The sequence below is a fragment of the Silurus aristotelis genome, assembly GCF_946808225.1.
Source record: "Silurus aristotelis genome assembly, chromosome: 7".
NCBI lineage: Eukaryota > Metazoa > Chordata > Actinopteri > Siluriformes > Siluridae > Silurus > Silurus aristotelis.
The window spans coordinates 2,450,136-2,475,089 of record NC_139580.1 but is presented as its reverse complement, the minus strand read 5'-3'; the positions used below and the strand labels follow the sequence as shown (position 1 = coordinate 2,475,089).

Below are 24,954 nucleotides of genomic sequence, written 5' to 3'. Positions count from 1 at the left end.
GGGCATCCAGCGTAAAACATGTGCCAAATCAAATATGCGGATCAAGAAAGAGACATGTGCAGAGGAGGGACATAGGGTATTCGGTAGGAGAATGCTGAGGATTGAGCCACAAGGAAGGAGGAAAAAAGGAAAGCCAAGAATGTGGTTTATGGATGTGTAAAGGAAGACATGCAGGTAGTTAGTTTGAAAGAGGCAGATTTATGGAGACGGATAATCCGCTGTGGCGACCCCTAATGGTAGAAGCCTAAAGGTTTCTAAGGTAGATAACATTCTGGTCTCTTGTCAACTCTTGTCTCTCACTGGTAGGAGATCTGCATTTTCACCCTGCAATGTTTGTTGTTCAGAGAACTTTGTCCAGTTGAATGCTGGTTATGGAGGGTGATTAGCGAAGTGACTTAGTCTGGAGCTCCACTGCAGTGTGTGTAAACCATAGGTCAGCATTGAGGAGCTCAATGTTGAAGAACTAATATTTTGAAGCATTTGTCACAGAAAATGCATTAATAATGATGCAACATGGAAATTCAGAAAAAAGAAACAAAAAACTGGGCCAGCACTTGCAGAATGACATCCATACTCATCACTAACCTAACAGCCAATTTCAGTGTATATAGAAATTTTACTCATTCTAATTTCATTAGAAATGGATATTAATATGATGAGCATCATTGTAATTTAGAGTGGAAAGTTTAGCAGCACACAATAGATCAAGTGAAACTCTGCACTTCATTAAAGTTTTTAATGCAGACACTGTGCTTTGGGTTTATTGAGAAATGTCAGTTTCCAGCCACAACCTGTGCAGTTTCGTTCTTTTCCTGTTTTGCATTCACAACATACTGCGGTTTTAATTCACATGGGTGGTGAAACACATTAGAGAGTGTGAACAGTGCTGGATGCCTCTTCCTGCTTATGCTTAAACTCAGCACCATTTAAAAAAGGGATGAGAGGTCAAAAACCTAAATTTTAAAAGCTTATGTGTGTGTTCCTGCCTAAACAAACTATACCATCAATACCTGGTGTTCCTCTGAGTACTGTGAAAAATGTATTGAATAGAGAAACTACCAGGATTGAATAGTCATTTCAATCCTGGTAGTCCAAGGTCATTTACCTTCTAACATGCCAAAGCAAATGCAATGGCTTAGGGATATGAAGGTGAATGTATTTGAGTGGCCAAGTCAGTGCCCTGAATTAAATCCTGTGTGAATGGACTTGAAAAGAGCAGTTTATTGCCACTCACCACAGAATTTAAGCAATTCAATAATTAACAATGGGCGAATATTCTCCAATGTAGGTGTGCAAAGCTAGAATAGACATATTAAAAAAGATTGACTGATGGCTTATATTAATAATTATTATTACTTTTTCTTTGCCTCCGTGAAGACAATGTGTGAATTTCCCTGTTTCTGAATCTTGCAAATTGTCAGTCCAATGATTTTATAATGTAACCCTTTTAATGGTATTGCTACACCCCTGCCAACCAACCCAATAAATAACCAACCAAAAAACGTGTTCATTTTGAAATATAGACATGGCAGTAATAAAAAGCTCTTTAGCTTTGGAAGTATGAACCTTGGACCCCAGAGATGTATCTTTTTGTAACAGAGCTTTTATTTAATAGGGGCTATTTCCTGTGAATAGTTTCTGGTTATTTACACCACAAGGCATGTAGGTGTTTAGTGTGTTGGTGCTGTTTTCATGTGTGTGCTTAAAAAATACATTATGTGGTTAAATGCATTAGATACATTTTCCATTACTCAGCATTTTGCCCGTTGGGCCACTAACCACAGCTCTGCTACTCAGTTTGTTGCAGGGCTTGTAAAAAGGATGGAGTGGAAAAAAGCTGGCCGTGGTTCTTTAAACCACAACAGCATTGTGCCTGAATATAAGTGCAGCTGAGACCCAGCAGCAAGAGAAGACTGTATCCAAAAATAAAATTATAAATAAATAAGTTATTCAGTTCAAGTCAATATTATATATGTAGTACATTTAAGGATGCGTATAACAAAATGCACTATATGAATATATATTCACCAAATATTGGTGCATGGCTATGGGACTTTATGATTTTTTTTTTATTTTTACAAACTAAATGGTTAAGGAGGTTTGGGCTTCAGTTCATCACAAATGTGTCTTAAAAGTGGGTTGGTTTGTTGTGTAGTGAGTGAATGTGTTTTCCTGTCAAAGAAATCCAAGCAGAATGTTGTTTTTGGAAGCTAAGAGCCGTTAATTCTTAAACTCTTAAACATTTTTTCCCTAACGAATGTTAGCTGGTTAAAGAATGATAGTATGTGGCTGGTGTTTTGTACCTGAAAACCTTAACCACTGCATGCATGCATACATACATACATACATACATACATACATACATACATACATACATACATACATACATACAGATCTTACATAAACATCAATGATTAGTGTTTTTTTTCTGCCCGAAGTGAGTGAGTGTATATCCGAGGTAGTGTATTGAATATATATATGTATGATAAACAAAAGTGTTTTTAATCTATTAAATGTATTTATTTATGTATTATTTCATATACATAACCGTCAAGTGTTCAAGTTGTACATGACATTCATTTAAAAGCTTAGCTTTTGCCAGACAAAGAAAACAAAATTTGGAAAACAAAACAATATATAGATATATTGACATATAAAGAAATATATGCATTTTAAAATCTATCAGGATTAATGTGGACACTTCCACAGTGTAGTTCATAAATTAAACAGATAAAGAGGAGAGTCACTCATTTGCACCTAGTCAGTGTCTCCGAGGCTGTGAGGCGACTGCTGCATAGAACACACTGTCCGATTCTGTTCCTGTGCTTTTCTTAGCTGCTGCTCTGGAACTTCTTCCATGTTGAATGCTGGCATAATGCATGCTTTCGTCCTGGTGATAGAGAGAGAGAGAGAGAGAGAGAGAGAGAGAGAGAGAGAGAGAGAGAGAGAGAGAGAGAGAGAGAGAGAGAGAGAGAGAGAGAGAGGAGCTTCATAACACCATTAAACACAAACATCACTTTATTAACTGTGCCATTAATTTAATTATTTACAGTGTTGATCTCTACGGGATTATAACATAATTCTGTAAATAATTTATAGATATATATATCAACAAGTGAAACCAATGTAATAAACCTGCATAGTTCCGAATCAGAATTGACATAACAGGTTTCATGTTGCTATATCACAAGTTCTTTTTTACTTGATTAAAGTTTTTTCCTTGATTAAAAATGACCTTTATATTCAACTTAATTACTTAATTAAAAGTTACAAATGTTCATATTGAGAAATCCAGACTGAGTAAAATGCATTAAAACTCTCTTCACCGTACATCCGGTAAGCAGGTGCATTTTCATACCGTACAATCGCCAAAAGGTTGTATTGAGATTTGAAGCTAATGTTTAACTTTCATCGTTTCTCAAAACAACGCCCCAAAACTGCATGCATACGCAAGTTATTTCCATTTCATTAATAACACATCAAAAATGATTAAGGTTAATGCTGTTTATTTGTAAAGTTTTTCTGAGGACAATATACTTTTAAAAATGTTTAAAGAATTGAATATATATCTAGTACCTTTTCAGAAGCATTTGAGGTTTTGCTGAAACTGCTGCGTGATGCTGATTTTCCTGAAAGGGAAAAAAAACCTTGTAAATTATAGTACACAGATAGTAAACACAGACTCAAGCATAATAACAGGTCAAACTTTTGAAATTCCAATTTCGATGTTAGCTTTGCTATAGTCAGTAGCAGCGTCACAGGTAATTCTGCATTAAAGGAAGGTTTTGAGTCACTGCATAACAGGTATTTTGTCACTAAATCATTCACATCATTTTGTTTTGAATAAGACTTAAGCGTTTAAGGTTAAATTAGCAGATAATTTTTATATTGTGAAACTCCAAATCATCATGAATTAATATAAATAGTTATTTTAGGGCTAATTCCTAAATGGGGCCCAGTGTTGGGGGTAACGTGTTACAAGTAACGTGCGTTACGTAATAATATGACTTTTCTGAAGTAACGAGTAAAGTAGCCGTTACTTTATAAATGTACACATTAATATCTGAGTTACTTTTTTATAAAAGTAATGCGAGTTACTTTTCAGTTCAATTATTTTGCATTAAAATGAACGTAATCTCGTAGAATCGCGCACCTCTACGTGCGAGCAGCGGGAACAGAAGCTGGTCAGAAGCGGAGATGGCAGGCCAGAGCATTACTTTACTGTGATGGAAGTATTCACATTATATTGAAATAGTCGAGAAAAAGGAGAAGGGAATAATCGTTAAGTGTAAATTATGTGTTGGTGAAAAGATTTTGTCAACGGCAAAAAATACCACTTCAAATTAAAAAAAACATCTGCAAGCAAAGCACAGCACTACAGATGTGGAAGAGAGAAAGCCGAATGAAACCTGCACCCCGCCTCAAGCTAAACAACAAAGGCTTGATTTCAGTACATTAATATTTAGTAAATAGATTTTCAGTAGATTTTCAGATATTAACCCTAACCCGAGCCACATCATACACGTGGGCACACATGAACATCACCCATCCCTTCCTCTCTCTCTCTCTCACACACACACACACACACACACACACACACACACACACGCACACACACACACACACACACACACACACACACACACACACACACACACACACACTCTGCTCAGCCAGATTTATTGTAAATGTCACACACCAACATAATGACAGAAAACACAGACTTTGTTTGTGTTGGTTTTTTTTATGTGCGTGTTCGCTTGAGTTCAATACGGTATTTTCGTCAAATTTCGTCACATTAAAAACAAACAAACACAAACTGCGATATGAACGTAAGAGCCGCATGAAACCAGCCATAAAACGCCGCATGCGGCTCACGAGCCTCGGGTTGGCCACCCGTGGATTACTGCATTAAACACTAGTACAAGAACTTCTCACCTGTTACACCTGTAAGGCCTGAAAGAGATCAGGTAAGAAAAAGTAACGCAAAAGTAACGCAAAAGTAATATAACGCATTACTTTCCATAAAAAGTAACTAAGTAACGCAATTAGTTACTTTTTTGGGGAGAAACTCAATATTGTAATGCGTTACTTTTAAAAGTAACGTTCCCCAACACTGCTGATGCCCAATTAAAGATAAAAAAGTTCACCTTTTAGCCTGTAGCAGAACACACACAAGCAGATGAAGTTTATTAAGAGAGAGGCTGCACACACACTCGCTGTAATCCTAAACTCTACTCCTGCCGCTGAAGGCTCAGACGAGTTAAGAGTCGATTGAGTCTCTTGGTCACCTGAAATACATAAATACAGAGTAACAAATACACCACTATAATGCAGTGAAATCCCTGTTCCCCACAATTCAAAATAAACTGGAACCTCTGAATAGGCCGGTCCTGGCATTGAGGTCAAAGCAGAAGATCATATAAAAATCCTTCATTTTCATCAACCCTGGAATGTTTTCTGGCATTTCAAACGTTATTTTGTTTAAATTTTGTACACTGAATTTCATGAAATTTTATGTAACCTTTAATCATGTCCCTTATTAATGAGGGTGTACATGTAAACTCCCTTTGTTTGGAATGTTAAAATGAATAGAGACATGGCTAATCTGGTCTGTTAAGATATATATATATATATATATATATATATATATATATATATATATATATATATATATATATATATATATATATATAAAATAAGCATTTTGAAATGTTTCAAAAGTCTTAAGGAAGGACAAGATGTCATTGTCTAAAAGTTGGATTAAAAAAAAATAACTTTTCAGGATAGTTCCAGAGTCTCTGATATTTTTGTACTATATATATATATACTTGTCATATATGCACATTCTTCGCATATATTATTCTGAGCAAAAATTATGTATTAACTAGGTTTTTCTTTTTTACTTTTTTTGCTAAAAATGCATCTGTACTAGTCGCATTTTTGTGCACTGTGAGGTGTTGAAACTATTTTGGTTTGAAAGTTATTAAAGATTTTAATAGATGTTCAGTGACACTTTTAAGGAAATTGATCAGTTGATAGACTTTAATTACATTTAATAATATAGTTATTATATTATATATATATATATATATATATATATATATATATATATATATATATATATATATATATATATATATATATATATATTTTTTTATTATTATTATTATTATTATTATTATTATTATTATTATTATATAATAGGACAGTAAGACAGTATTAATAATCAGACTGAATAAAGTTTAGTTACTGACCTGTAATGTTCAAGTTCAGTCTGATGGGTTTCCCAAACTGAATGTGTTTTGTTTTGTTTCGTCCTCCACAGTAATAAAACCCCAGATCCGTCTCTCGAACTCCAATAATCACTAAACTGACTGAACTGCTGCTTTCTGTTACATCATAGTGACTCATATTTACATTATAACTGAGCAAATATTTTTTCTTCAGCTTCCCTTGTTCAACAGATATCAGCAGCTTCACCTCATCAGCTCTTAGTGAATACCACAATATCTCAGGATAATCAGTGATGTTACAGAGCAGGGTGATGTTCTCTCCAGGATGGACAGATACATGATCAGTTAAAGTAACCTGAAGGTGACTGAGCCAAAATAAACCTAAAAAGAACACATTAAGATTAATCATCATTGTCCAAACCTAATAATCATTTACATTTCTCATCTAATTTAGTTCAGTGTTAACTTTCACTTAACAAACTATCAAATTCATTTCTGCCAAAACAGACATATGCCTGCATAATGTCAGGTATCCTCCTCAGGATTAATAACTTCTTTCAAATAGCACTCAATCTCTTCTTTCTGTACAGAATAGCAGTTCTTTATAGCTCACACCTACTGTATCTGGTATATACGTTATATGAGAACTCACCAAACAGTAGCTGTAGTGTGAACAGACTACATTTGGCCATGTCTCCCTGGAGGTCTAGAAACAAGTTAAGTCAAACATGTCTGTTTTATTTTCCCACCGTGTGTTAAGTTCCTGTTAGCTACTTTTGACACAAGCCCCTACATCCTGTTTGTCTCGAAGTGTCCAATAAGCTGCTGACGTCAGAAGTCCATAATTCTCAGAAAGCACACAGTTCAGTCCAATCCACAAATTGACACAATTCGCTTACACCCACATTCTCCAACCACTCAAAACTGTTATATACGTGTCACTAGTGGTCAACATTAATTGTATTTTTAATGCCCGATGCTGATATTGAGAAAGCAATCTGGATGATTGGCTGATATGACATATGCAATTACAGTAAATGAGAAACATGGAGAAAAATAGTGAAACTAAATAAATATTTATTGTGCGTATGATTTATAATATTAGTACTTTAAAAATATTTACTAGTTGACATTTTTTTTTAAAACAAAAAAGTTACACATGTTAAACAAAGCATCAGCATTTTCAGCAACATGACACACCAGGATACATCAGGGCCTCCACCCTGCTTGACAGATCAAGTCAAGTCAAGTCAAGAGGCTTTTATTGTCATTTCTACTATACACAGTGGTACACAGTAAAAACGAGACAACGTTCCTCCAGAACCCTGGTGCTACACTAAACCACAGCATAGAGCTACAACACACAACATAAAGATACATAAAGTGCATCGAGTGCAACTGAGTGCAAACAGTGCAGACGAAAAACAGTACAGACAGACAGACAGACAACACAAGACAGTGTGGAACTATACACATAATACAAAATAGTGCCGACCAGTAAACCTACTATATACTCTGTGTAACCCACCTAAGGTTACTGGAGTGCAACTCTCTACTCTTTTCTTCCGGTAAAGAAGTTGCTAGAAAGCAAACGAGGACTGGTATGAAAAATATTTTTTAAAGGACAGAAATTAAAAGAAAAATCTTGTACCATATATTAAAATATTGTGTATCCATTAGGATAAAAGCTGTGTAAGAGAGCGTTAAGCCGCATGACAGTGAGCTTCTCAAGATACCTCAGATTGTTTTTTAGAAAGGGATAGACCATCTGAATCTGACCCTTGCGGTCAGTGGCGAGCCAACCGCAGAAGTGAACGGATCTGTGTGGCCAGCCGTGGCATCTTTGGAACCAGCATCATCCTGTGCCTTCATTTGTGATACAGATAAGAACATCCGTAAACCTACCCGGGTAGTGAAAAGAACATACTCTACGAAACACACACACACATCAACAACTTCCATGGACTCTTTCTTCATTTTAGTTTTTTCATTTTGAGTTTATTGTGCGCTGTGCACTTAGAAAGCCTTCTTAGGTAGGCAGGGAATGTAAATAACTGCCATTTATTTTGTGTAATAAATTTTTTCAAATTTACCTGTTTTGTGTTGTCTGTTCTCTGATGACCATTTACTATTTCAGGCTCCATAGTCGTATTTAGAGCTTCTGATTCTAGCCCAGCTTTAATTTCTTAATACTTAAATTAGGGCTTTCCTCAGCCTTCTCAGGAAGTAGAGGCACTGCTGGGCTTCCTTGGTGATGGAGCTGGTGTTGAGTGACCAGGTGAGGTTGTCCGCCATAAGAACACCAAGAAATTTGGTGCTCTTGACGATCTCCACTGAGGATCCATCGATTCCTCTCCTGAAGTCCACAACCATCTCTTTGGTTTTGTCAATGTTGAGAGACAGGTTGTTGGCTCCACGCCAGGCTGTTAACTGGTGCACCCCCTCTCTGACACATCGTTGACTCGTCGTTCTTGCTGATGAGACCCACCACGGTCGTGTCATTTGCAAATTTGGCGATGTAGTTTAAGCTGTGCATTGTTATACAGACGTGAGTCAGCAGAGTGAACAGCAGTGGGCTGAGCACACAGGCCTGAGGGGCCCCAGTGATCTGTGTGGTGGTGCTCGAGATGCTGTTCCCGATCCGGACTGACTGAGGTCTCCCAGTCAGGAAGTCCAGGATCCAGTTGCAGAGGGAGGTGTTCAGGCCCAGAAGGCTCAGCTTATCGATTGAGGGATGATTGTGTTGAATGCTGAGCTGAAGTCTATGAACAGCATTCATACATATGTGTCCTTGTTGTCCAGGTGGGTAAGGGCCAAATGGAGGGTTTTGGAGATGGCATCATTTGTGGAACGGTTTGGATGATACGAAAACTGCATGGGATTCTGGTTGGAGCGTGTAGAGATGGTCTTGGAGATGGTCCAAGACCATCTCACACTTGCTGATGTAGCTGGTCACTGATGATGTGTACTCCTCCAAGTTGATGGAATCGCCGTTGGTTGCAGCCACCCTAAACGTGTCCCAGTCAGTGCACAGTCCTGAAGAGCAGAGGTGGCTCCTGCTGGCCAGGGTTTCACCTGTTTCAGCAACGGTTTCGAGCATCTGATGAGCGGTCTGTATGCTGGAATTAGCATAACAGAGATGTAGTCGGAGTAGCTGAGATTGGGGCAAGGCCTCGCACGATACGCGGCAGGGGTGTTTGTGTAAACAAGATCCAGCTTGTTTGCTCCTCTCATTGCAAAGTCCTGATAGAGATTAGGAAGCACAGTCCTGAGATTTGCATGGTTGAATTCTTCAGCGATAATAAACAATCCGTCGGGCAAACATTCTGCAGGTTGCTAATAGCGCCATAGAGTGCACACAGTGCCTCCTTATCATTAGCCCTTGGAGGAATGGACACTCCGACAATGAAAGCAGTGGTGAATTACCGTGGTAAATAAAATGGTCTGCATCTTACAGTTATGAACTCCACAAGCGATGAGCTTGTGGAGCTTGAGTTTTTGCACAATTCCGTGTTCATATAAACACATGCCACCACTGCAAGTCTTACTTCTCTCAAAATGAGAGGTAAGTATACATTAAGGATTTTCTCTGTTCGGGGAAGAGGTGGTGGAATGAACTTGTCCTAGGGTTAGCACTTAGCCTAGCACAGACACCGGCCCGCTTGCAATGCTCCCGCTTCCTCAAACAGCGCTTCTGACGTTCCCTCTCCTGGCCACCGGCCTCAGGTGACACCGAGGCCTGGTCTTTGTGCCCGAGGTCGCAGCAAGCCGAGGTCGCGAGGGTTATTAATTACTTCCTCATGCAGATTAGTAGTTGCATGATTCCTGTACCGTAACAGCGTCTGGTGGTTGTACACATGAACACAGCTGTTTCCGGTGTCCATGTATTGTACAAAGTCTGGCTAAATACAGTAAAAGCACCATTTTTGGATCCAGAGAGGCTGCTGCCAGCTAATGCCATGCCACCATACTTAAAATAAGTACATCTAATTGACAGGATGCACCTAGTCCTTGTCTGCTACAGCTACAGGGCATTGGAATTTCTTCACCCAAGAGTTTGGTAGTTTTGTTTGGGGTTGTTCTAATTTTCAGCAACAATGGCAGAAAGTAGTTCAACCCCATTAGATGTTCCTGCATGATGCATAGCTTTTGTCAGTTTGGATTTCAAGGTCCTGTTAATTTGTTTTACAGCATGAGAGGATTATGGGTGATAAGGGATGTGAAAACTCAGAAAAACAGTTATGCTTGGACATAGCAGCCAAAGGAAATTCACAATTTCACAATCATCCTGAGAATAAAGTAGACGCTGCATTGCAGTGACAATAGGACTATTAGCTGAGGAATCTCTTAGCTCTTAGTAAATTTTCAGTGGATAACAGGATTGTTTCATAACCACAGCAGCGCTGTGCAGTCATGTGTTTTATTTGTATATTCTTAAGTACATGTTGTACCTGATGTGTAGAGTGTGGGGGCCAAATGATGTGAGAGAACCATTTGTTTAGCATCCAATACCAGAAGTGCACATGCTTCTACTGCCCGCAAGCATGAGGGCAGTCCCTTAGTGATATTGTCCATAGTTTTTGAGAAATATGCACAAACCCCACCGTGTTGTTGGGCAAGAACACCCACAGCAGCACTGGAGTGTTTAAAGACATACAGTTGAAACGGTTTACTGTAGCCTGGCAGGCTCATGATGTTTATGATGTTTCAATGTACCGCAGAGCACCTTGTCGTGATAACAGCAGTCTGGAATCCACTGACAACAGTTATTCAATCCCAAAAAAGCTAAAAGAGCCTGTTGAGTTTCAGGAATGTGGGGATCCAGAATCAGCTGAACACGGTCAGGAGCCAGCTGCCATTTCCCTTTGGACAGCAGAAAGCCAAGGTATTTCACTTCAGGCAGACATAATTGTAGCTTCTTCTTAAAGACTTTGAACCCTTTTCATGCCAGGTGCAAATGTGGCCTGGATGCAGGTAGAACGGTCAGCGGATCATCTGCATAATTGCAGGACAGAAGATCCAGTAGGTAGCTGCAGATCAGAAAGGGAGCTGTGTACTACCCAAGAGAACACAGTCGGTGAGTCATTATACCTCTTAGGTAGTCTCGTCCAGGTGTACTAGCCACGTGAAAGTGAATGACTGACGATTGCACTCAGGAGACTCGGGAGGAGGATCTGCTGTGGCGACCCCTAATGGGAGCAGCCAAAAAAAGAAGAAGAAGAAGTAGTTCAATGAGAGATTGCAGAATTTGGTAAATCACATCAGCCTTCACTTCAGTCATAGTATATTGTTTGACAGATACAGGATTAGAATGTTTCACTTTCGCAGCATAAGGCTCACATTGCACAAAACCAACCTCATTCTTATGGGATGCCATTCATTATGGGATCAGAAAGGAAATTTTATTCTGGAAAGGATTCAGGAGTGTCATTGGACACTCAATGGACAGGAAGCTGGCATTAGTTTTCAATGAGTGCCCTTGTAAAGAGGCAGTGCGAATCACAATACTAGACCCCTGAAAAGACTTTGAGAAATTAAGAGCAGTCATAAGATCCCTTCTCAACAAATAAAATGGGCACACTGGCATTAACACAAAAGAATGATGTAGGAATATTGAGGGATCCAGCAGACGTTTTACAGTTAGAGAGGGTGTAAATAAAAAAGAACAGGCACATCATTTTAATCACACACACTAACTCATTCAGAGAAGTTGGTTGATCAACCGGCACCTTTGCAGTAACATAAAACAAACACGCTATAATTATTTGTTGGTTTAAATCATGTGGATTAACCAGGAGTTACTGAGCAACTCATAAAATAACTCAACATTTCGAAACTATCATAGATCCAACACCAGCTTCTCCAAGCCAGAGCCTTTAAACATTTAAAGAGGTCGAATGTCCAAACTCTACATGAAGTGGTTTTCAAATGGCGCTGGTGCGTCTCTAGATGGTTGTTTGCGGGGTCGGAATCTACTTCTTTAAAGGTCCATAATCTTCATGAGGTGGAACGTCACTGGAGCTGGAGCAACCTTAGGATGCCTCGGGATGGGGAGAGAAAGAGGAGCAGTGGAGAGGAATTAGCGTAGCTGCTGTTTATGATATTAACAGCACAAGTTGATAATGTACATGTGATCATATGTTCTGGAGCACAAAGTTATGATATGTGATATGTGTTATGTGTAGAACTTGCTAAAAGATACGTCTTTAATCTGCACTTAAACTGGGAGAGTGTGTCTGAGCCCGAACACTGTGCGGAAGACTGTTCCAAAGTTTCATCATTACTGTAGCATTTTCAAAGCAGCGTTCATGTGAGTTCATGTGAGTTTGGATACTCCAGAAAGGTAGGTTTGTGTCATCAGACTTCACCACCAGGACTTCAGTGTTGAACAAGGACAACATAGGTTTTATCTAAGAAACTGTTACGAGTTGTTCACCTGACAGAGCGTCTGTAAATTCTAGCAGAGAACAAAGTGGTTCACTCACCACCTTCAGCACCTCAACATCTTGCCATGTTGGCACAAGTTTTTTGTTTGCAGTTAAAACATGACCAATGGCCTTTTTTGCTCAAGAAAATCTCAATCATGTGCTGAAACCCATGTTGTTGGTGACTTTGTGATCAGTTCTTTTTTGAGGTAGGTTCAGCTGCTCTTGTGCATCAACAGGTGCTTTTTTTTTTTCTTTTTCCAGGTCCTGGAAAAAGCAGACACCACTTTCTTATAAACTCCAATGGCTCTATCTATTCTAGGATCCCGCATGCTCTTCTCTGGAAAACATTTAAATAGACATAAAACATACACTAGGCATAAAGTTTGAAGGTATGTTACTTATATTATATATTACTGTAATACAGCAGGTAAAATAAGAATCGAACAGGTCACATTTTTTCTCAGAAAACATGCACTATATTGCTAAAAGTATTGGGACACCTGACCTTTCCTGCTATATTTGATTCTTTTCCAAACTGTTAACACAAATCTGGAGGAACTCAATTGTACAGAACGTCTTTAGATGGCGCTATAATCCAATTTTGCATTCACTTTAACCCAAACCTGTTCCAGCATGGTAATGCCCTTGTGCACAAAGTGAGCTTCTTGAAGATCTGCTTTACATTCTCTGGAGAGCAGGATCTTGAGTGGCCTGCTATAGAGCTCTGATCTCATCCCTACTGAACACCTTTGGGATGAATGTGAACACTGACTGCACCCCAGGTCTCCTCACCTACATCAGTACCTGCCTTTCATAACACCCTTGTGGCTGAAGAACACAAATATCTATATGCACACTCCATAATCAAGTGGAACATCTTCCCAGAAGAGTGGAGGGAATTATAAGCGCAAATTGGGACTAAATGTGGAATGTGATGCTTATGACCTTATGACCAGGTGACCAATACTTTTGGTGATAAAGTGTATTTCTAGAGGTGCTCTTGACATAATATTTTCACCAGATGTTGGTAACAACCCATGCAATTCACATATGCAAAGATGTCCATACAGTGCATCGGGAAAGTATTCACAGTGCTTCACTTACTCCACATTTTATGTTACAGCGCTATTTAAAAAAAAAATTTATTTGTATTAAATTTGTTAAGATTTCAAACCAACTTCTTTCATGTTGGCATTGGCAGTTTCTTTTGCTGTGTTTGGGATAATTGTCTTATTAGGGATGAAAAGTCCACCCTTGTTTTATCATCATTCTGGTAGATTGCAGCAGAAATTTTTTATTATTTTTTTTTAATCAAGAATGTCTCTGGCTGGATCTCCGTTTTTTGTTTTTGTTTTCTTTGTGTTTCCTATTTTTGTCCACTAGATGTCACCAGATGTAGTAGCTCAATGGTTAAGCCTTAACCGTTAAGGCTTTGTTACTCATCGAAAGGTTACGGTTTCAAGCCCAACTACTGCCAATCAGAGGATGGAAGTAATGGAGTACAAATACTTCGTTACTGTACTTCAGTAGATTTTTCTGGTATCAGTACTTTACTCCACTATTTATTTTTCAGACAACTTTTTACTTTTACTCATTACATTTTTACACAAATATCTGTACTTTTTACTTCTTACATTTTCAACACAGACTCGTTACTTTAGTTTTAATCCATTGATTTGGTGAAATATAAAATTTCTCTTTTCACTGCTGATTTCCTGTTACTGCGTGTCTTTTTTTAATCCGCTGGTAAAAACATAGGCGTAAATCCCGGGAGGGACGGAGGGGACATGTCTCCTCTTCCACCCCCCCAACCCCAATTCGAGGGTTGTGCCCCCCCCCCAAAAAAAAAAATGTATCTAAAAAATATCGCACTCTCTATTGTAAACAATATATCTATGTATACCTATATAATTGTGTAAGTAGAAAAAAAACTGCAAAAATGCATTTAGAAACAGTTGTTGTGCATTTAGGAATGTTGTCCCATTCTTGTCTATTACTGGCTTCTAGTTGCTCAACTGTCTCAGGTCTTCTTTGTCGCATCTTCCTCTTTATGATGTGCCAAATGTTTTCTATGGGTGAAAGATCTGGACTGCAGGCTGGTCATTTCAGTACCCAGATCCTTCTTCTACACAGCCATGATGTTGTAATTGATGCAGTGTGTGGTCTGGCATTGTCATGGTGGAAAATGCAAGATCTTCCCTGAAAGAGATGACATCTGGATGGGAGCATATGTTGTTCTAGAACTTGGATCTACCTTTCAGCATTGATGGTGCCTTTCCAGATGTGTAAGCTGCCCATGCAACATGCACTTATGCAACCCCATACCATCAGAGATGCAGGTTTCTGAACTGAGCGCTGATAACAACTTGGGTTGTCCTTATCCTCTTTAGTCTGGATGACATGGGATCCCAGTTTTCCAAAAAGAACTTCAAATTTTGATTCGTCTGACCACAGAACAGTTTTCCACTTTGCCACAGTCCAATTTAAATGAGCCTTGGCCCAGAGAAAACGCCTGCGCTTCTGGATCATGTTTAGATATGGCTTCTTTTTTGACCTATAGAGTTTTAGTCGGAGACGGTGAATGGCGCGGTGGATTGTGTTCACCGACAGTGTTTTCTGTAAGTATTCCTGAGCCTATGTTGTGATTTCCATTACAGTAGCATTCCTGTATGTGATGCAGTGGCGTCTAAGGGCCCGAAGATCACAGGCATCCAGTAAGGTTTTCCGGCCTTCACCCTTACACACAGAGATTGTTCCAGATTCTCTGAATCTTTGGATGATATTATGCACTGTAGATGATGAGAACTTCCAACTCTTTGCAATTTTTCTCTCAGAAACTCCTTTCTGATTTTGCTCCACTATTATTCACCGCAGCATTGGGGGAATTGGTGATCCTCTGCCCATCATGACTCCCAAGAGACACTGCCACTCTGAGAGACTCTTTTTATACCCAATCATGTTGCCAATTGACCAAATTAGTTGTAAATTGGTCCTCCAGCTGTTCCTTATATGTACATTTAACTTTTCCTGCCTCTTATTGCTGCCTGTCCCAACTTTTTTGGAATGTGTTGCTCTCATGAAATCCAAAATGAGCCAATATTTGGCATGACATTTCAAAATGTCTCACTTTCAAAATTTGATATGTTTCTATATTCTATTGTGAATAAAATATAAGTTTATGAGATTTGTAAATAATTGCATTACTTTTTAATTCACAAATTGTACAGTGTCTGGAATCGGGTTTGTATAAAGTAACATATTTATTGTGCTGTAAAATAAATGTAAAAAAATGGCTTTAGCATTAGAGGCAACTGTGGTGATTGAAAAACTCTTTGATAGTTTAATTGCTGGCCCAAAAATATCCCTTCTTTATCTCAGCATCAGGTATTTTGGGTTAAATCATGGGGTTAAAATTAAAATGTTAATAATCCATATATAACATTGTGTTCCTCGTGACAGTGCTGTCATGATCAGCAGTCAGTTTTGTGGTAGCAACACTTTTGTAAAAAAAATAAAAATAAATAAAAAATAAAAACAATAGATTTTTGTTTTGTCAGTACCGAACACCAGAAATGGGACTTCAACATTTTGTTGCTGAGTGTGAAATTGCTGGTATAAAAACCAGCACATACACCAATGCTTTGAGATGTTTTCTTCAGGTGAGGGGAGGGTTTTCAGTATATTGGATGTTATTCACAAGTGACAAAACTTCATACTCTCATATAGCATCATTTTAATTGGCAGCAATGTTAAGGTATTTAGTTTTTGGACCAAATATTCTGGCAATCAGCAAATCTATATCCCAATCTTCACATGTGCCCATGAGCACTGGGTATTGCCAGTTCTCTCCTGTCACTAAAAGAACTCATTTGCAATGAGCAGTCCTTAGCAGTTTTATTTCTTTAATTAAATGATTGTTAATTCATTAAGAGAAGAAATAGTAATCGTTATGTTGGATGTTATTCAAAAATAATTTAGTCCATTGGACTGCTTCTGAAATAAGTGAATTATTACCAGCCAGTCCAGCGTTCAGCTGCATCTTCAGCCACTAGAGGGAGGCAGAGGACGTCTCAGAAATAATCAGCCAAAATGAGCCACACCTGAAGTCCTGACTATTTGAGCAAAGCACGAAGGCTCTCAAGTCCTTAGCTTTTGTTTAAAGTCCAGGCAAAAGACTTCTTTCATTTGCATACAAGCACAAAACTCTAGTTTTTTCTGTCCACTAGGTTGATTTATTCCCTTTCAATATATTACATTTGTTACCTTTGGTTTTCTTTTTTTCCTCCTCTTTCTTTATTATTACTTATACTATTCTTTATTATTACTACTATTACAACACAATATTTGGCAGGTGGTCATAATGTTATGCCTGATTGGTGTATATATTCAGTATACTGTATTAATTTTTTAAGTTTTAAATAATTGTATATTGAGTGTAAATTGAATTTCTGATTAATATTTGAAACTAATCATGGCCACATGCTCACTGAACTTCCTTATTGTCATAATTTCTTTTACACAATAGAAATAATAAGAGCAAATTCATTTAAATAAATTTGTATTTGTATAGTGCTTTTTACATGTGAATGGTGTGTGTTTATCCCTGATGAGCAGCCGTGGTGACTGTGGCAAGGAAAAACTCCCTTAGATGTTATGAGGAAGAAACCTTGAGAGGAACCAGACTCAAAAGAGTGTGATTATAGTCTTTAAACACTACAGAACACTGTAGAGTGAGAACTAACATGAGTACTGGAGTATAAGATTAACACAAGATTTTATACAGATGAAAATATTATGAAATACAAGATTTTATACAGTTTTTATTATTAATGCATTGTGTTCTCTTGCACATAGCACTTTTGCACAAATACATGTAATGAGACTTTATATATATTTAAAAAAAAAAAAAAAAAAAAACTGACATTATGCTGTTAGTTTTCTCCATAGTGCATAGCACTGCAGTTGTGCAAGTAGAACTGAAATCCAGCAGATCACAAAAAAAATGTCCAAAACCTTTTCCACTTTCATTAGGAAGAATTTTTTTGGCCAAATGTTCTTATTGTGTTCGAGCTGATATAACTTCCCTCAGATCTGTTGACCAACAGTGTCCCAATTAAAGCATCAACACTTTTTTTTTTCTTTACCTTTTCCAAACTTTATCGACATTGAAAACGCTTCCATCCCTGTACTCCGCATGAGCAAACCGTAAGAGGCTTCGCCTTCATTACCACCTGGTGTTAATTTACTTTCCAGCTCTTTGAAATGACGTGAATTTAGACCCCTTATTAGATTTTTAAGAGCGTTTTTTAGACACCTTAATAGTATATAAATGCCAAATTTGTTTACTTTTTGAACCATCTGTCTTTTGGTTCCCTTCAGGAACTCGAGTTTTGGGGACCCAAAGCGTTTCGACGCATGTTCTCGTTCCCTCAGGGAACCAGTGTTACATACGTAACCTAGAGATGTTTTTCTTTGAATTCAAAGAGCAGATTATTGTGTAAGGCCAGTGTGAGCTGTGCTCACGTGAGCCCAGGTTCCCACCACTAATCACAGCTATTGACCTCCTGTCACCAACTTCTTGTTTCACAGCTTGTTTTAGAGTGGTGCTGGAATAAATCTCTTAGTCCTCTGCACAACTGTAGGCCTCACTCACGTTTCTTGATATAAGAACTTTAAGAGAAAACACGAAAGAAAGGACAAGAGCAAGAGCTGTGCTGGAGGAGAGTTCATTCTTGTTTCACCTGCACAGAAACACAAATTAAAGTTAATATCTAGTTATATAATAATATAAAGCTAACCTGCTTCATGCTAATGGACCATGTTGAGAAAAGTAAAACTATAAAATACACAAACTGGTTTGTAGATAATAAAGTAAAGCTGATTCACCTGATGTTATAGACGTCTTTTCATTTGTTTCTTTAAGCACAGGTTCTGCAAAGGGTAAAAATCATATCTTTATCATCTCCCTTTTACCTCCATTTTAACCAAATAATACATTGTACATTCAATACAATTCCATTTCTGGAATATGTTCTGTTTTTTTATATTTCCTTTTTGAATTTAAGTTTCTATCACTTCCTGAAAAATGATATATATATATATATATATATATATATATATATATATTCATGCACTACATAATGTTCACATCCTGCCACTGGAGGCATTTCCTGATCTATGGTAGTCAGCAGCAAACATGGTGCTTCAGTGATTTTCAAATGTTGGCAATTGTTGGAAGAAGGTGGGTTTGTATGAGGTTGTGGTTATGTGATCCTCTGGCAATTCTGTTTTTATTTATTTATTTTTTTTACCAACCTTCGACTTTTCAGGGCTGGTTTATGTCCTTACCATTGAATGTCTTTATACACAGCTCTTATCAATCTCATCTCCACTCTCCATATTTATTTAGTGCACTACAAAATATGAAGAGTGTGGAGTCTCTTCAACACGTTTGACTGAACTCTGCGTAAATTCCCTTTTTTTGTCTTTTGTCTTAGCGGTATTCTGTTGGAACATATTTCAAGAGCAAGTTTCAGCAAGTATCTTCAGGTTTCTTCAAAGGGAAGATAATCACTTGCAGTGAAATATTGTGGAAAGCACAGACTCCCAGACACCACCACCTATGGAAGACACTGCTGCTCCTCATGACTCTGATGTTGCTCCAAACCGAGGATATTCATGGCACCACCTTTAAGCACATGCCGTGGTTACTGATACACCACATATTGTCCTTAAACATACGCGCTTATGATATTTGTAAGTTTTTTTTTCACTTCACTTTGGTCACCTTTGTCAGGAAAAGTGAAGATGCATAAGGAGTGTCTCTCACAAAGGTCAATTTCTGAAGGCTAGACAACTGGGTCAGAGCATGTCCAATGCAGCAGGTCTTGTGGAGTGTTAGTGTACAACAGGAAGAGATTTTGTAGCTAAAATGTTAACAATTCATAAATATTTATAAATACAGGATATGCAAGATTGTCAGGTTTGCAGATGTTGTGCAAAGGAATCAAGCTCTGTATTTATAGGTGTATGTTCAAATAGTCCTTCTGGTTGGAGCTCAGTGTTTGAGGAAGCTCAGCTGATCACCCCACCAACCTTTGGAAAGTTCACCTGTCCTGCTTGGACCCGTTCCCATAAACCAGGATGGTGATGTTTTCCATCAGGATGTTTTCAGACGGTGCTGGTGTAGTGGTTCTTCAGCACTGTAGAGAGCAGTTTAAAATCCCTTCATGGTCAATGGTGTCCTTCTTGTTTCACATTCATTATTTCAGATTTCTAGTATCATCCAAGTTGCACGTCATTCTAGACTTTCAGCCCTGTCTTGTTTTAATTATTTATGTAGCGCAGAACACAATTAGGATTGCCAAGAACCTTATACTGGGTTGAGTTTAAATTTCCATACATAAAGTTTTTGCTAGAAAACTTAATAACTCTCCACATATCCCTGTTTTCCAGCACCATTGTGTCAGTGTGTGTACAGTTGTAGCTTCAACACTTACCAGTGACTGAGAGTTGAATAACACTGAGCAGACTCCATTTTTCCTGAACAGATCTTTTTGTGCGTTTTTCTGCCTGGTAGCTCCTATACACACCCATGTCATTAAGGGTCAGATTGCTCAAAACTAAGGAACAGTCCCCATTACGCAGATTCTCTGCAGAAAGGCTTACACGACCCTGATATCTCGGACCCTCAAAGAACTCCTCCCCACTACGCTCAAACACGTCCTCATCAGCAGCGCTCCACCTAATGTATGGAGTTTCACTCCGCACTCTCAGTTCACACGGCAGGATAACTGTGGAGCTCACATCAGCCTTGATTGAATTTTTTGCAGAGACCAGGCCTGAGAAGGGAAAAATAAGTCTCAATTAATGTTAGCACTTTTAAGCTAATGCTCCTGTGTTAATAATCTTAGATTTCATTTATTTGTTTTATTTTATTGACATCCGCTGGTTACTTACACACACAGATGGTGATCCAAACGGTGCAGATGGTAGAAAACGTCATCATTGACTTGTTTTAGGAAATATACATACAGCCTTCAGATTCTGCAGGATGTATGTAGATTTCCTAAAACAAGCAAACGAAAACTATAACAGAGAAAAAAATATATACAAATAAATATCTATAGAAAATATAGTTCATGTTGAAAAGCAGCAATGATTAATTATTTTATAAGTACTTCTATATGGAAGCATAGAGGGAGTGAATTTTTATTTAAAATGGAAAATGCCAATGCAATATGCAAAATGGAAAAAATTATTTCTGTATTGAAATTTACATATTCAGTTACCATATGAGCAACGTTTGGTGCAAAAAGGAAATGAAATGATATAATTTACTTTTGACATTTAGAACAGTAGTTTTAATATGCCAATAATATGCTAATTTTAACGCTTTATAAGTGCTGGACGGATTTTGCCAGGATGGAGAGTGGGTGTGGTCATCTCTGAATGCATTGTTAAATTCGCATCGACTTTGCAGGGTGTTGAATAAAAATGCATTTTTTCAAATGACCATTTTGAGTGTCAGTTGCATTTAAAAAGAGATATAAATCACCATTTTGTCCTTTTTGCGGTATGTTTTGGCTCGGAATGCATTATTTACATTTAAATGATCAATTTGCTACCATTTCTGCTTGGACACGTCACACATATCCAATCAATTTGGGTAAGAGAGACATTTTTGTTTTAATGCAATGTATGAAGCATTAAAATGAGTATGTAGTTTTCATATTAAAACTACTGTTGGAAATGGCAAACTTAACTGATAATTTCATTTCAATTTTTATTTTCCTTTTGCACCAACTTTGCACATATAATAGAAAATGTCTTAAATATTGTTCCATTTTGCACATTATATTTTAAATGAATTTTGCTACCGATATGCTTCAATACCTCCAGATTCAACACCCCAATGTCTTGTCTAGATACAACTCAAGCAACACTTTGGCTTCCATGTGCCCTATTTAATGATACGTTTACCACGAATTACAGACTAGTAATAGTGTTATGCACAGGATACACATGTACAAACACTGCATAAAACACTGCACTGTAAAAAATGTGCATCCCAACTAATATTACACTGCACATTTTGGAAATATTTAGCAAGTGTAACAAAGTATATGATAAACGATGTGTTTTCTTCCTCAGTGTCCTAAGCACCAACATATAAAGAACAATGAGACACAATTTTCTCACAGAGCAAACACACATTTATGGCTAAATATGCAGAGCCAGTATTAAAAACAGTACAGATTCTTTGTATTACCATGTTTTTTAAATACCAGTGTGCTAAACACAAATGTCAAAACAAAGAACATAAAAATTTACAAAAAGTTCACAAAAAGAAGTTTTTTCTTTACAGCACGATGGTCATATATAATAATCTTGTTTAGCAGTCAGAATTAAGGATGGCTGCTTTTTGGGTAAAAAAACAAAAAAGTTTTATGACTAACAATAAAGCAAAAATATCTTTGCTCAGGAGTTTCTGCTCATTCCCAGACCTTGTTTCTGATCAAAGGTCACATTATATACTGTAACAACTCACTTCCTTGCAGCTGCTTGTGTAATCCAAAGTCTATGAATAAACAAAGCCCTTAAAAGTCCCTGTACTTTTCCACTGCAGTGACTCACTGCACCACAAGGGGACTGTACAAGTCCAGTCATATGATTATAAACGTCCACACTTTGTAGGTGTACATTTCATAGTTTTATTATATATATATATATATATATATATATATATATATATATATATATATATATATATATATATATATAAAAACACACATTTTTACAAGAATCTGCTTTATATCTGCTTTCATCCACCCACAAATGGAAAACTTCACAATCATAAAATGTAGAACATTTGAAAGTAACAAGAGCTCTCTTGAATTAATATCAGAAAGTAACAAACAAAACAACTTTAATCTGATTTAGTTATTAAAAAAAACTCAACAAAAACACAACATAAAACTAACATAAATGTTATAACTCTTTCAGATAGTGTATAATGTTTCCAATACAGCATATAGCTAAATATATCACTATATACTGAGATTAAATGTAATAATAAATATAATTTCTTCTACCTGGAATATACGCGAGTGCCGCGTTAACAAGTCACAGAAGAATAAACCAGGAAGTGCTGTATCAGACTGTTAAGAAGTACAAGCCACACCCACTACACACCCACTACACACCACACCCACTACATTCTGTTCCTCTTAAAGGGGAGAGGTTTCTTTAGTGGCGGATAATGAAACCTAAATATTTGTTTTTCAATAAAGTATTAATATCCATTTCTCTCAGTAAACACCACATTCTTTACACATTTTTACACATTACCTTTGTAAACGATGTTAAATATTTTTGTGTGAAATGTATTTGAATGATTGTATGTTAGCTCTGTGTACTCTGTGCATTACAGTAGGTCTGATAAGTCCAATGATTTATCTCAGAATGTGTATATTTTTATGAGAGTTTCATACTTTACTGCTAAGAGTCTATTATATTGTACTGTTAAAAATGTTCACCTGCATGTTGTGGATTGTTCTACCCCTTTCTAATTTAAAAACCCGTTCAACCAGCAGCAATCTTGATTAAATAGTTTCCTCTAAATTCCTCTAAAGTTATTGAGAGAGAAAACAAACACCACATCATTCACTAAGTCATGTATCAAACACTGCAGGTCATGAGGTTATGATGAAATGCTTCACCGACTGCTTTTGGTTACAGTAATTTTGATTAAAATGTATTTATTAATAAATTACATTTGTCTTTAGCTAAAAAAAAAAAGTCCCTGTTTGTTCACATAAAAGCACAGAAGGGGAGATCACGCATGACTCACACTGTACCAGATGGTGAAGATCATGTTCACATGTCTGTGGGTAAGAACTAAAGAATAAAAAATAAAGGGTGTTGTTCATTTGGCCTTTGGTTTGCGCTCTTCAATAGATGAAGGACGCACATTTAAATGTAAATATGCTTCAGGTAACATGGAGATTCGGTATAATTCCATGTAAATGAAGAGCTGATCTGTACTTGGTGCTGGAATCTTATTCTAAAATCTACCAATGGCTTTTCGACAGAGAACCAGAACTAAACCCAGTTACTATCTCCCACTGCTAAAGTTTCACATGAGGAGGGGATTTTATAGCCATGTGTCTGTGCAGATGTTAAATTTACCCTCCTACTTCCACACTGCTCTCTGTGAGGTTTCACAATTTCAATTTCAAAAACTGTCTGTGTGCTTGGTGTTTTTATTTCTCAAGTTCAAACATGTCTGAACCTGAAACATAAGAGCATGTAATAGATGAGAAACACTTTGTTTATGTGCCTGTCTGGTCTGACTCGATGTTGTGACCTTTAACATCTGTAGGTTTTCCTAAAAAGAAAAAAGGAAAAAAGTTCTGATTGCATTCTTTTAAAAAAGAAAATATAAATTACTGTACCTATAAAGTGTGTCTTTATTTTTATCTTGTGTTTTAATCTCATATTTATTTTAGTGATCAAAATGTCCTACAACATTCTTAATGAGTCACTGTGTAACATTTCATTGGCAACAGAAACTTAACCAAGCAAATTCTTTGGCTGATTATGAGGAACTAAAATGAGGACTTTTCAGTACATCACATGATCTCATGCTTCATTTATTCATACGTTGTTTTTCCTGTAGGCCCTGTCTTTGGAAGGTGGACACGTCACTGAGAAAAGAAATATAAAGTATATATGTACCTTTTTAACTCTGATGTTAAATCTCTTGTCCTTCTGTTAAATGGAAAAGGTCTTCACATGCCTTATGCTGCAGCTGCATTTTGTCTCTATAGAAACTGTTTTATCTTGGGATTTTTATCACCACATTTTTTGCATACACTCTCAGATTACAAGCCACCTGACTCATTTTAAGAGGACACGACGTTTCCATTGTATACGTGTTAAACAAGCCAGTGTTAGGCTAAACAAGCCTGATCATGCCTTTTCTTTGAATTTATTTCCAGTACATGCACAACCGCCTTTATGAGCCTAATGCTGTCTTTCAGATTAAAAGTAAAGACCAACCATTTACTACATATTTAATTAAATATGAATGTGCATCATATATTTGATCTAAATGAAAATATCATATTGATAAATGAACAATTATTGAAAATAAATGGTAGTTAAAAAAAGGGAAGGTAAATATAGGATAAATAGGTAAGAAGGTAAATATATGATTTAAAAACATGAGAGAGAGAGAGAGAGAGAGAGAGAAAGAGAGAGAGAGAGAAAGAGAGAGAGAGTGAGAG

General features: G+C 37.2%; 2 protein-coding genes and 1 long non-coding RNA gene across 6 annotated transcripts in view; 1 reads left to right on the top strand and 2 right to left on the bottom strand.

Annotated features, from left to right (window-relative positions):
- Nucleotides 1–7,080, bottom strand: part of LOC310728944 (uncharacterized protein) — a 53,404-nt gene extending 46,324 nt beyond the window's left edge. For 2 of the 3 annotated variants that reach the window (XM_083546842.1, XM_083546841.1), the window contains exons 1-5: nt 6,889–7,080; nt 6,258–6,617; nt 5,151–5,291; nt 3,577–3,629; nt 2,758–2,890 (exon numbers count right to left, since the gene is read on the bottom strand). In XM_083546842.1, the coding sequence (XP_083402968.1) occupies nt 2,762–2,890; nt 3,577–3,629; nt 5,151–5,291; nt 6,258–6,617; nt 6,889–6,928 (723 nt within the window). In that variant the 5' untranslated portion in view covers nt 6,929–7,080 and the 3' untranslated portion in view covers nt 2,758–2,761. Of the gene's footprint in view, nt 1–2,653; nt 2,891–3,576; nt 3,630–5,150; nt 5,292–6,257; nt 6,618–6,888 lie in introns of those variants that run through there. The other variant, XM_083546840.1, reaches the window with a different exon arrangement.
- Nucleotides 7,081–17,208: 10,128 nt separating this feature from the next.
- On the bottom strand, nt 17,209–22,877 carry LOC310728956 (uncharacterized protein). 2 transcript variants are annotated; one of them, XM_083546872.1, is made up of 5 exons: nt 22,759–22,877; nt 20,624–20,752; nt 20,164–20,505; nt 18,551–18,595; nt 17,209–18,405 (listed from the first exon to the last, which is right to left on the bottom strand). In XM_083546872.1, the coding sequence occupies exons 2-5, from the start codon at nt 20,670–20,672 to the stop codon at nt 18,314–18,316; spliced, it is 528 nt and encodes a 175-aa protein (XP_083402998.1). In that variant the 5' UTR covers nt 20,673–20,752; nt 22,759–22,877; the 3' UTR covers nt 17,209–18,313. The 2 variants fall into 2 exon arrangements, with proteins under 2 accessions (XP_083402998.1, XP_083402999.1); XM_083546873.1 differs by having other exon boundaries at nt 20,624–22,360; nt 22,417–22,849.
- On the top strand, nt 18,590–19,918 carry LOC310728967. The gene is made up of 2 exons (XR_014534411.1): nt 18,590–19,484; nt 19,530–19,918. It is a non-coding gene; the product is annotated as an uncharacterized lncRNA (long non-coding RNA).
- Nucleotides 22,878–24,954: the final 2,077 nt, after the last annotated feature.